Source organism: Oncorhynchus nerka, linkage group LG11 (assembly GCF_034236695.1).
Source record: "Oncorhynchus nerka isolate Pitt River linkage group LG11, Oner_Uvic_2.0, whole genome shotgun sequence".
NCBI lineage: Eukaryota > Metazoa > Chordata > Actinopteri > Salmoniformes > Salmonidae > Oncorhynchus > Oncorhynchus nerka.
In genome coordinates this window covers 43,624,405-43,637,004 of record NC_088406.1, presented here as the reverse complement: position 1 = coordinate 43,637,004, position 12,600 = coordinate 43,624,405, and the positions used below count along the sequence as shown (strand labels likewise).

The window sequence follows — 12,600 nt, the reverse complement described above, 5'->3', positions numbered from 1 at the left end:
CGACACGTTTTAAATTAGACTGGAAAGAACTGAAATACACCAATACCAACACATAAGCATTGATGGCCATTCTCCTTCCTTACCCATTTCTATTGATGCAAAAGTGTCCAGTAGTTTTTCACTGTGAGTTTATAACCATAACTGACTTGCACATCCTACTCTAAACTGGGTAGACAGTTGCAGTTCATTTGTGAGTGAGTCAATGCTACTGCTGCCTCAGACTCTGACACTTAGTACAACTTGACTGCCTGATTATTTCGTCACCTTCCCGGTTTGAGTCATCTTTTCCAAATGGAGCTTCGCAGCCCAATTTCCCTCGAGTTTAGCTGAAGAACTCAGAGTTGTCTATAATGGAAACCACATGACATGAACACACACACTTCCCAGGATTCCTGCTTGTGAGGTCACTCTGTTGCTCATCTGTTCATTGTCCGTGACTTTCACTGCCCAAATCCTGCTGAATCGAATACTGTATGACTGTCAGTGTTCTCTTATCAACAATGGAGCCCTTGATGGATTTAGGTAGCCATCTGAGACTTTCTGAGGAGTTGTGGGAAGAACCCAGACTGGGAGGGGCCACCTGTTGAACCCACAGAGCAAGGAAGAACTGTGGCATATGACCCCCTGATAAACCCAGCATCACAGGCAGGGAAGATCCACATCAGAACAGACAGATTAGAGGCATGGGTGGGGGTGGAGGGACAGGGCACCCACAACCTTTGAGGGGGTCCTCTTGACTTTACCCCACCCTGTCTGTGCCCCCAATTACTCAACCGTTTTCATAAATCTCTCCCATTTTGTAGTGTGCTTGTACTGTCTTTGATCTATCCACATTTACTATCAGTCTACTGCTCTGGCCTGTGTCATTTCTTATCTTGTGTACTGATTCTCCCAACACTTCAAAGGCTGGAAGTGTGTGTGTGTGTGTGTGTGTGTGTGTGTGTGTGTGTGTGTGTGTGTGTGTGTGTGTGTTCTGAAACCTGTCAACAATTCCACTGGCAAGTTCTTGGGTTGAACTTTAATGAGCATTTAAACCACAAGACCATAAAAGTTAAATAAAGATGTTTTTTGTAGATTGTTTGGGGTTGTTCTGCCTGCATGCAATTTTACAGTGTTAAGTCAATTCAGCGGAAAAAAATGTTTGTCTTGCAAACCCGCCCGAAGAGTAATACCGACTGTGAAACAAATGTTTCTAATCTACGCTGCAAGCATAACGCATGGACCACAAATCAGTTAATGCTCTGTTGTCAGTATGAGTCTTGAAGACCTAACGTATTAGACTAGCCTCGGAGCAAAACGTATAATATTTTATAAAAATGACGGGGGGGAAGTTGGTTGGGGTGAATGGGCGTATAATGTGAACTGACAACTTCAGCATTTTAGCTAATTAACAACTTTGCAACTACCTACTACTTTTTTGAGCTTCTTTGCAACTACTTAGTACGTTGGCTAACCCTTCCCTTACCCTTAACCCTTTAACCTAAATCCTAACCCTAACTTTAACCCCTCATTTAATGTAGCATATCACGCTAAAGCAGTCAAAGGTAGCATATGATACAGTAGAACTTAATATATCATACTACACTGAACAAAATTATAAACACAACGTGTAAAGTGTTGGTCCCATGTTTCATGAGCTGAAACATTAGATCCCAGAAATGTTCCATACGCACAAAAAGCTTATTTCTCTCAAATGTTGGGCACAAATTTGTTTACATCCCTGTTAGTGAGTATTTCGGGCGGCAGGTAGCCTAGTGGTTAGAGTGTTGGGCCAGCAACCGAAAGGTTGCTGGATTGAATCCCAGAGCTGACAAGGTAAAAATCTGTCCTTTTGCCCCTGAACAAGGCAGTTAACCCACTGTTTCCTGGTAGGCCGTCATTGTAAATAAGAATTTGTTCTTAACTGACTTGCCTAGTTAAATAAGGGTTACGTTTATTTTTTTTTTAAATGTCCTTTGCCTAGATAATTCATCCACCTGAAACCTGTGCATATCAAGAAGCATGATCATTACACAGGTGCCACTTGTGCTGGGGACAATAAAAGGCCACTCTAAAATGTGCAGTTTTGTCACACAGCACAATGCCACAGATGTCTCAAGTTTTGAGGGAGCAAGCAATTGGCATGCTGAATGCAGGAATGTCCACCAGAGAATGTATAATGTTCATATATCTACCATAAGCTGCCTCCAACGTTTTAGAGAATTTGGCCATACTTCCAACTGTCCTCACAACCAGACCACTTGTATGGTATGGTGTGGGCAAGCGATTTGCTTACCTCAACGTCATAAACTACTGACAACAAACACAATTGCATTTTATTGATGGCAATTTGAATGCACAGAGATACCTTGACAAGATCCTGAAGCCCATTGTCGTGCCATTCATTCGCGCCATCACCTCATGCTTCAGCATGATAATGCACAGACAGACCCATGTTGCAAGGATTTGTACACACTTTCTGGAAGCTGAAAATGTCCCAGTTCTTCCATGGCCTGCATACTCATCAGACATGGAACCCATTGATAACGTTTGGGGTGCTCTGGATCGACGTGTACAGCAGTTTCAGTCCCCGCCATTATCCAGCAACTTCGCACAACCATTGAAGAGGAGTGGGGCAATATTCCACAGGCCACAATCAACAGCCTGATCAACTCTATGATAAGGAAATGTGTACAGATGCATCTTTATTCTCAGTCATGTGAAACCCATAGATTCGGGCCAATGAATGTATTTAAATGAACTGATTTCCATATATGAACTGTAACTCAGTCAAATGTTTGAAATTGCTGCATGTTTCGTTTATATTTTTGTTCCGTATAAAAGGGTCAAATCAAATGAGTGCGATCGAGATGTAGGATACTATATGTCCTACAATTCGCCTTGACCCAATGTAAAGTATCATTATACTAAATGGAGTGGCACGGATTGTAGTGCTCTGAGACCAGCAGACGACCTTATTTCTGACTTTAACGGGGTAGTTTTACGGTGCCAACATTTGGGCTACCTAAATAGCTCACTGTCTTTAATTACCTTCATAATAGCCTACCTGTAAACTTTTCAAAGTGCTGAATTGAGACTTAAAAGTTGTTGTGCATGGTGAAAGTTCTTATGGAGTAAATATAGCCTAACCTTATTCTTGCAACAGTAGACCAGGTGTGTATGAGATGTAGCCTAGATGGCATGTACTAAACCTTAAACACATAGGCAGAGTAGGCCTAGGTCGAAACATAGGTTAGTCTACGTGAACAAGGCAACAACGCATGTCTTTGGGTTGTGTCAAAAAAAAATTGCGCATGCAGGACATCAGGTAAAGTCTACAAATGAAATTGGCGAACAGTGCTGTCACTTCACTTTCAGAGAGAAGCACCGGCTCGGATGAACTCCAATCAGATTCATTATCTGGCGGGACAGAACGCCTGCCTCGGTAGTTATTGGCCATCAAGACAGTTCCCCAGAGACGGAAAAAGCAATGACGGTTCCATTTTAAAGGCTGACTTTCACAATATCACATACTCAAAATGATTAGGCCTATGCTTAATTGGTTGGCCCATATGCAGAATGTGCGCATCAAATGTTTGTGCTTCATTGAACTTTAAAAACTGATGTGTTATGCTTAGCCAAAGATTTAATAGATTGTGTGGTGAATTTACTTTCACAATGTTTTTGAATCATCTGTTGCTGCATGCTATTTAGCCTACTATACTTTACCAATCGTTAATTGCACACAAGAGCGCGCATCACAGGATCGCCTTTCACTTTCTTCATTCACAATCATCACGCCCCCTCGCTTCTCCAGTCAAACTGTTTGCGAGGCTCCTCGACTACAGAAACAGTTCGCAGTAAGAGGTTTACCTGTTCTTAAACTAACCAGAGAAGCTGACGCCTTAATGGTGGACTATAGACACATCTCCGTGATTATTCACTGTGGAAATATAGCTATTCCTTTACAAGGTAGGCAAGTATTCACTCAATAATCTATTATTTACTTCTGTTTAGGCTATTATTACGAAATTAAAACTGTTGTTTCACAAGTAATTATGGCTGCAAGCTATTGTCACTTGTCCGTTCTGTCTGAATATCTCTTACCTAAAGTATAAAAATAATATATAGGTTATATTTCGCTAGCCTGCATGACTGCAAATGAGAAAATCATGTATACCCCATGTTTGATTACCAACAATGACATCAAAATGTGTTGAAATGACAGTCTTCACATGAGATGAGCAGTTTAAATGTGCGTAATTTGGTAGCCGATACAATTCGATGTGTCGGAAACCACTGTCTGCATCTGATTATGATGGATCTAATAGGTTAAGAAGATTACAAGTGTAATAAATAGTGCTTATGATATAACAGCGTGTTCCACTACCAGAGCTGTCAACCAGTGTGAGCCACGCGACCCTCACAACGCTCTATCAAATAGATATAAAATACATCAGTGAGAAGAAGCCACTTTAAATTCAGTTGTTTGCTATACACATGTTCGTACTTTTGTTTGGGTATATTCCTTATAACCATATAATACTGTAGCCTACATGGTTCCATTATTTACAGCCTTATATAGTAGTCCTCTGCTATACCCTAATCAATGGCCTCTTCAATAAACGTGAACGACTACTCCTTCAAGCGTGTGTCCTATAGACCTACAAACGTAAACCTATGTATTGCTCTCAGAAAATAATCGCGTTTAAAATAGCCGAGCTGTGTGTGTGGATTAGCAGGTATACAGTGGTAGCCTACCAAATAGTTAACTGGGGGATGTCCGGGAATTGGATGATCTCAGAGCCTAACTATTACATAAGGTTTGTGTTGGTACAACCCACCCACTGGGCATAGACGCCAATTCAACGTATATTCCACGTTGGTTCAACCAGTATGGGTCTGAGTGAGACTGTTACACAAGGGCACAAGAACATGGGACCTTAATCACGAAAAGAAATCAGAGCCTTTCTCTCTACAATCTAATTTCAAACACAGAAATCTGTTTTCCACAAGCCATATGACAAATGAATTACATTGGCCATACATATCGATGCTTACATATTACCTATTCAACATTGAACTGATTTAATTCACTTCTGGTTTGATTAAATTATACCGTCTAGGTAGGCTATATAATATGCACAACAATGCACAACATACATTAATGACGTTAAAGTTGACAGGCAATACGTTTGCGCAATAGCCTGAGTATTCCCTCCAAAAACGTCTGGATAATGTATTGCACCTACTGAAAAATAAACTAGTAGAATAATTAATAGATTGGGCGTTGGGTTATTTTGTTGGCCTGGTTTTGGTCATCAGAAGAGAGAAAAACTAAGCAAAATGTCAACCACATTACGCAAGACTCATTCTGATTAGGGGGCTGCGTGCCTTTGGGATGGCCGAATTAAGAGTTTCAGGACAAGGAATGAAGCACAACTTCTCAATAGCCACTTTCCTTGGTCGGGTAGAGAAGTAACAAGGAGTGCGGAACTGGTGGTATAATGGTATAACCTTTTGATACACAACGCAAATGGAAACCATATTTGGCAGAAATAAACTACAAACAGGTGTTGACTTGAATAATTATGTTCCATATGTGTTCAGGAAAATATTAACAAAATATAACATAATGCAGTCAGAATCGTGATTTTCCTGTGTTTTATATATATTTCCACACTATGAGTTTGGAAATATACTGTGATGTTCTGAAGAGGATGATAATGCCATTTTAGTGTAATAGCTATTTGAAAAGTACACTTGAAATTTCAGCCTGTTTTGGTGGGATGGAGTTGGTGACATCACCAGGCAGTAAATTAGTTAATAGACCAATAAGAAAGAGAGTTCCAAACCACTCTGCCAATAACAGCTAGTTTACAGTTTTCCCCTCCCCACTCAGACCACTCCCAGAATTCTTGCTTGAGAAATTGCACTTTGCTCTTTGCTTCTTTTTGAAGGTGGCTGCATTGGACCTTTAAATATCCCCATTAATATTTTAATTAACAAGAAATATCTAGGCATATTTTTTTTAGTTGAACCTTTATTTAACTTGGCAAGTTAAGAGTAAATTCTTATTTACAATGATGGCCAAACCCAGACAGTCCCTATGGGGCCTCCCAATCACGGCCGGATGTGATGCAGCCTGGATTCAAACCAGGGACTGCAGTGATGCCTTTTGCACAGAGATGCAGTGCCTTAGACTGCTGCGCCACTCGGGAGCCCAATAGATCTGTCACTTTTGTGATGAGTAATTCCATTTTTTTGTCAGTTTTCATCCAGCTGTCTCATCAGTAGTCTCTCTCTGTCTGTGTGTGTGTGTGTGTGTGTGTGTGTGTGTGTGTGTGTGTGTGTGTGCGTGCGTGCGTGCGTGTGTGTGCTTGTGTTTGATAAAACTTCCTCTGTGATGGAATTAGGGTAAATCCCTCACCGTAAATAGGTGAGGAGCAGGGCCCAGCAGGGCCCAGGACCTTCTGAAGGAAGAGGGGAGCAGGACAGGATTACAGCATTGTCATGCAGTAGCAGGACTGTCAGCATACATGGGCAAGCACAGCACTTTATCCCTGTTGTGTTGTGTTTGTCAACCAGCATGTTTATAGATTCACTTCCCTGCATACAATCTGCCACACACATAATATAAAGATAGAAGGGTGAAATATTGTTTACTTCCTACTCAAGAAAGATAATTTAATCTCTCTGTTTGTCTCAGAGAATAGTAGGCTGTTTGTATCATGTCTGTTGGCGTGTCACAGAAATGGTATAGTCCAATTGCCAGGGCAATCTTTCACTATCAGCCCGCATCTGCTGTCACTACTCAGTGACACAATGCCTTGTCACAATGTGGCTAACGACTCTGCGGTCAATTAACACTGAAAATCATCACCAACAAGTCTCAACACCTCTCTTATAAAGACCTCAAGCAGCTTCATATGTGAAGCTCGTGTTAAAATTCACATAACGGTTAGAGATGCCAGGAGTCGACTGGCTGTGGTAGAAAATGTGTAGCATCTCAACACATATCAAGTGTGACAACAGTATTATAAAGGATATGGATAAAGGATATGATTCATACACAAATCACCTCAAACCTAATGAGACATTGAAATTGTTTTAACTTTTAAATACAGGATTCATGGTTAAGAAAGTTTTCATAACAGAACAGTTTACTGGAATATAAGATGATGGCTAAATAGGAGTAAAGTCTTCGGGTTGGTGGGGATTCCATTAACTGAGATGATTAACGATAATGTCGTCAGCTGAATGCAGTCAGCAGTATCACCAGTGAGTCAGCTTAGAGCACAGCCACGAACTACACTACATGACCAAAAGTATGTGGAGACCCGCCCGTTGAACATCTCATTCTAAAATCATGGCCATTAATATGGAGTTGGTCCCCCTTTTACTGCTATAAGAGCCTCCACTCTTCTAGGAAGGCTTTCCACTAGATGTGGGAACATTGCTGCGGGAACTTGCTTCCATTCAGCCATAAGAGCATTAGTGAGGTCGGGCACTGATGTTGGGCGATTGGGCCTGGCTCGCAGTGGGAGTTCCAAAAGGTGTTTGTTGGGGTTGAGGTCAGGGCTCTGTGCAGGCCTGTCAAGTTCTTCCACACTGATCTGGACAAACCATTTCTGTATGGACCTCACTTTGTGCAAGGGGGCATTGTCATGCTGAAACAGGAAAGGCCCTTCCCCAATCTGTTGCCACAAAGTTGGAAGCACAGAATCATCTAGAATGTCATTGTATACTGTAGTGTTAAGATTTCTATTCACTGGAATTAAGGGGCCTAGCCCGATCCATGAAAAACAGTCGCTTTGAAAGTTACTGAGCTCTTCAGTAAGGCCATTCTACTGCCAATGGTTGTCTGTGGAAATTGCATGGCATTGTGCTCAATTTTATACACCTGTAAGCAAATGGGTGTGGCTGACATTTTGGGGCTCCCGAGTGGCGCAGCAGTCTAAGGCACTGCATTTCAGTGCTAGAGGTGTCACTACAGACACCCTGGTTCGTATCCAGGCTGTATCACAACTGTCCGGGATTGCGAGTCCCATAGGGCGGCGCACAATTGGCACAGGTTTGGCCGGTGTAGGCCGTCATTGTAAATAAGAATTTGTACTTAACTGACTTGCCTAGTTAAAAAAATATAAAATTTTAAATATAGCCGAATCCACTAATTTGAAGGGGTGTCCACATACTTTTGTGTATGATCAGCAGGAATAAAGATGCTATGCAAAAGACCACAGATCATGATGAGCAACTTTTGATTTTTTTATGTCTGTCATCCAAATGGGCATTTGAAGAAAAAGGCTACAGTTAACATGCATTTACATTCTTGTTAGTGTAATGTGCACACAGCTCTGGAGGAAACACAAAGAGGTCCTGATAACAGGTTACCACACAGGGAGACGCACACAAAATGCCTTTGAACAAATAACTTCCTTGGAAAATTGTGTATCCACAAAAGTCTAGCAAGTCTTTGGAATGCACAACAAATTCCAGAGGATGTATGATTTACTGTGTGATTCACTGCAACACCCCACACAAACCTCAATCAGCACACACCATCTGCCATGTGAAACCATAGGCATTTTGGGTGGTTTCAGCCAGTCCCCCTCAGCAAACACACAGATTCTTGAAGTGTTTCCCCTTGTATTTCTGTCCTCTGGCTCCAAGGTTGTAAATCTCTCTGTCTTTCTCTCTGTGTCTCCACAGACCTCCAATACTAGCGTTTTGATGTCACATTCCCAAAGCAACTGAGCCCCTTCAGAGAAACAGCAGACATAAAGATAGCCAAAGGATTCTTCATCTTCAGAGAGGACAAAGAATAAGGAAGAAGGGAGGTTTTGAAGCTGGAACACCCACCACCCTTATTGAATAATGGTGACTTTTTGAGATTGCGTTGATCTCAGGTCAAGGCCTACATGCCACTGTGATCACTAAGAAGTGGACAAAGGAAAAAAATAATTTACAAAAATCATATAAAAAGGAGGTGCAAATCTCATCACTGAGAGACGATCCCCTCACAAACTGAATTCTGGGAAACAGAATGCCAGCTAAGACGCCCATGTACTTAAAGACTACCACACCCAAGCGGGGGAAGAAGCTCAAGCTGCGAGACGTCCTGTCCAGTGACATGATTAGCCCCCCGCTAGGGGACATGCGCCACAGTGCCCATGTCGGGCTGGAGGGAGAGGGCGACATGTTCGGAGACGTAGGCTTTTTACAGGGCAAGATGGACATGTTGCCCGCCCTGAACGGCTTACCACGGTCCCACAGTATGGAGAGGCAGCTGGATGAAGTGTACCCCATGAACGACAAAGGACTCAACCACTCTTGTAACAACCACCGCAATCCCTACCACCATTCCACCAGCATGCTGAAGAGCACCATCTCCATGCCTGTGTTCATCGCCCCCGAGCAGGCCCCTCCCAAGCCGCCTCGGCTCCACCTGGAGGACTTGACCCCCCCGTCCCAGCAGCAACAGCAGCAGCAGCAGCACCAACCTCAGCCGAACAACCATAACCACAACGACCACAACCAGCAGCGGCATCACTCCATGTCTGTGTGTGACCAGGGTGTCGGCTGTTACATGGACCCCTGCCACGACCTTAATTACTCTGCCTCCTTCAGGCACCTGGTGCCCTCCTCCGGCTCCTTCTCAGAGGTCTCCTCAGAGGACTCCATGTCAGAGAGCTGTGGCCCCCTGGAACCTCAGAGGGGGCTGAGCCTGGATTCAGACGCTGGCCTGAGCAATGAGGACCTGAGGAGCGAGCGGAGTGAGTCGCCCACCGCGTGCCCTAGATTCTCTCCCGGTGTCTCCCGCTCAGAGTCCCTGATGGGCTTGGATCTGGACCTGGGGCCATCCATCCTGGAGGACGTGCTGAGGATCATGGACCGCTACAAGAGGGTTGATGACCACTGTGATTTGTGAGCAGATGGGGGGAAAGCGGTTTAGACACTGCTGTGCAGAGAGGTGTCTGGTACACTTTTTTTTTTACCATCCTCCATATAGCCTAATGATGATTGGGCTAGTCAGGCAGACAGACAGACAGACAGACGGACAGACAGACAGACAGACAGACAGACAGACAGACAGACAGACAGACAGACAGACAGACAGACAGACAGACAGACAGACAGACAGACAGACAGACAGACAGACAGACAGACAGACAGACAGACAGACAGACAGACAGACAGACAGACAGACAGACAGACAGACAGACAGACAGACAGACAGACAGACAGACAGACAGACAGACAGACAGACAGACAGACAGACAGGCTAAAAAGCCTGGGACTTAAGACGGCTGTAAATGTGGGACTATATAATATCCAGACTGGATACACAGCAGCTTCAGAACCAACCATTTGTCTTTTGATATTCAGAATCACAATGGGGGAGAGACAATAATTTCTCCCACCCAAATGTTGTCTAAGTTTTCGCAGACTATCATTTTACATGTTTTTCAGCATAATTCATACTTCACTAACTCTCTAAGTAAGCTCTGTAGTTTTGTGTTAGGATGAAACGTAGTTGTCTGAAAATACAATTAATGTACTTAAAAAGCCTTCAAGGTTTGTGTTTTTTTTCCCCTGAAATATCATATTGCTGATATTCTTCCAGGAACACATTTTTAAAAATTCTGTATGTACATCTGATTGCATTTTACTGTTCTATGTCAGAACAATACGATCAAGACTGGAGTATGCTATGTATTAGTTTGCCATCTAGTGGCATATGTAAGAATGACACCCAAAATGCAGCAGTTCGAGCAGGGCAAAAAGTGAGGTCAAAAGGTTGTTTTCTGGGGGCTAAAGTGCATTAGAATCAAAGTATCAGAAATGTGCAGCTTCTTCAACATCCTTTAAATATAGTGGGATGACCAGAGAAGGTTTCTCTTTTGTAACAGCTGTGCAATTTGTGGACTTGAATCGAATCCTTCAGCATTTTCTTCTATTGCGTTGTTAAATTACAGTGTATCTCCAATTGTTATGTATATAACTGTAATGTATGAAATAAATATGGGAATTATATGGTGTACCATTGTATCATTCCTTTCTTTTATACACACTACCGTTCAAAAGTTTGGGGTCACTTAGAAATATCCTTGTTTTTGAAAGAAAAGCACATTTTTTGTCCATTAAAATTGATCAGAAATACATTGTAGACATTGTTAATGTTGTAAATGACCATTGTAGCAGGAAATGGCTGATTTTTAATGTCTCGCATGGAATAGCCTTCATTTCTCAGAACAAGAATAGACTGACGAGTTTCAGAAGAAAGTTATTTGTTTCTGGCCATTTTGAGCCTGTAGTCGAACCCACAAATGCTGTTATTCCAGATACTCAACTAGTCTAAAGAAGGCCAGTTTTATTGCTTCTTTAATTAGAACAAAGGTTTTCAGCTGTGCTAACATAATTGCAAAAGGGTTTTCTAATGATCAATTAGCCTTTTAAAATGATAAACTTGGATTAGCTAACACAAAGTGCCATTGGAACACAGGAGTGATGGTTGCTGACAATGGGCCTCTGTACGCCTATGTAGATATTCCATTACAAATCAACAGTTTCCAGCTACATTAGTAATTTACAACATTAACAATGTCTACACTGTACATTTTAAGTTAATGGGGAAAAAAAGTGATTTTCTTTAAAAAACAAGGACATTTTTCTAAGTGACCCCAAACTTTGGAACGGTAGTGTATATACAGTACCAGTCAAAAGTTTGGACACACCTACTCATTCAAGGGGTTTTCTTTATTTTGACTATTTGCCACATTGTAGAATAATAGTGAAGACATCAATACTACGAAATAACACATATGGAATCAAGTTCTCACCAAAGAAGTGTGAAACAAATCAAAATATATTTGATATTTGAGATTCTTCAAAGTAGCCACCCTTTGCCTTGATGAAAGCTTTGCACACTCTTGGCATTCTCTTAACCTGGAATGCTTTTCCAACAGTCTTGAAGGAGTTCCCACATATGCTGAGCACTTGTTGGTTGCTTTCCCTTTACTCTGCGGTCCAACTCATTGTCCTGTGGAAAAACAAATGATAATCCCACTAAGTGCAAACCAGGTGGGATGGCGTATCGCTGCAGAATGCTGTGGTAGTCATGCTGGTTAAGTTGGCCTTGAATTCTAAATAAATCACTGACAGTGTCACCAGCAAAGCACCGCCACACCATCACACCTCCTCCTCCATGCTTCACGGTGGAAACAACACATGTGAAGATCATCCGTTCACCTACTCTGCCTCTCATAAAGACACGGCGGTTGGAACCAAAAATCTCAAATTTGGGCTCATCAGACCAAAGGACAGATTTCCACTTTTCTAATGTCCATTGCTCGTGTTTCTTGGCCCAAGCAAGCCTCTTCTTCTTATTGGTGTCCTTTAGTAGTGGTTTCTTTGCAGCAATTTGACCATGAAGGTCTGATTCATGCAGTCTTCTCTGAACAGCTGATGTTGAGATGTGTCTGTTACTTGAACTCTGTGAATTTGGGCTGCATTTTCTGAGGATGGTAACTCTAATGAACTTATCCTCTGCAGCAGAGGTAACTCTGGGTCTTCCTTTCCAGTGGCGGTCCTCATAAGAGCCAGTTTCATCATAGCGCT

The 12,600-nt window shown here is 42.3% G+C and overlaps 1 protein-coding gene across 1 annotated transcript; it reads left to right on the top strand.

The window, feature by feature from the left end:
* The first annotated feature begins 3,786 nt into the window (after positions 1 to 3,786).
* On the top strand, positions 3,787 to 10,131 carry LOC115137634 (cdc42 effector protein 3-like). Its single transcript, XM_029673956.2, has 2 exons — positions 3,787 to 3,951; positions 8,692 to 10,131. The coding sequence occupies exon 2, from the start codon at positions 9,026 to 9,028 to the stop codon at positions 9,908 to 9,910; it is 885 nt and encodes a 294-aa protein (XP_029529816.1). The 5' UTR covers positions 3,787 to 3,951; positions 8,692 to 9,025; the 3' UTR covers positions 9,911 to 10,131.
* Positions 10,132 to 12,600: the final 2,469 nt, after the last annotated feature.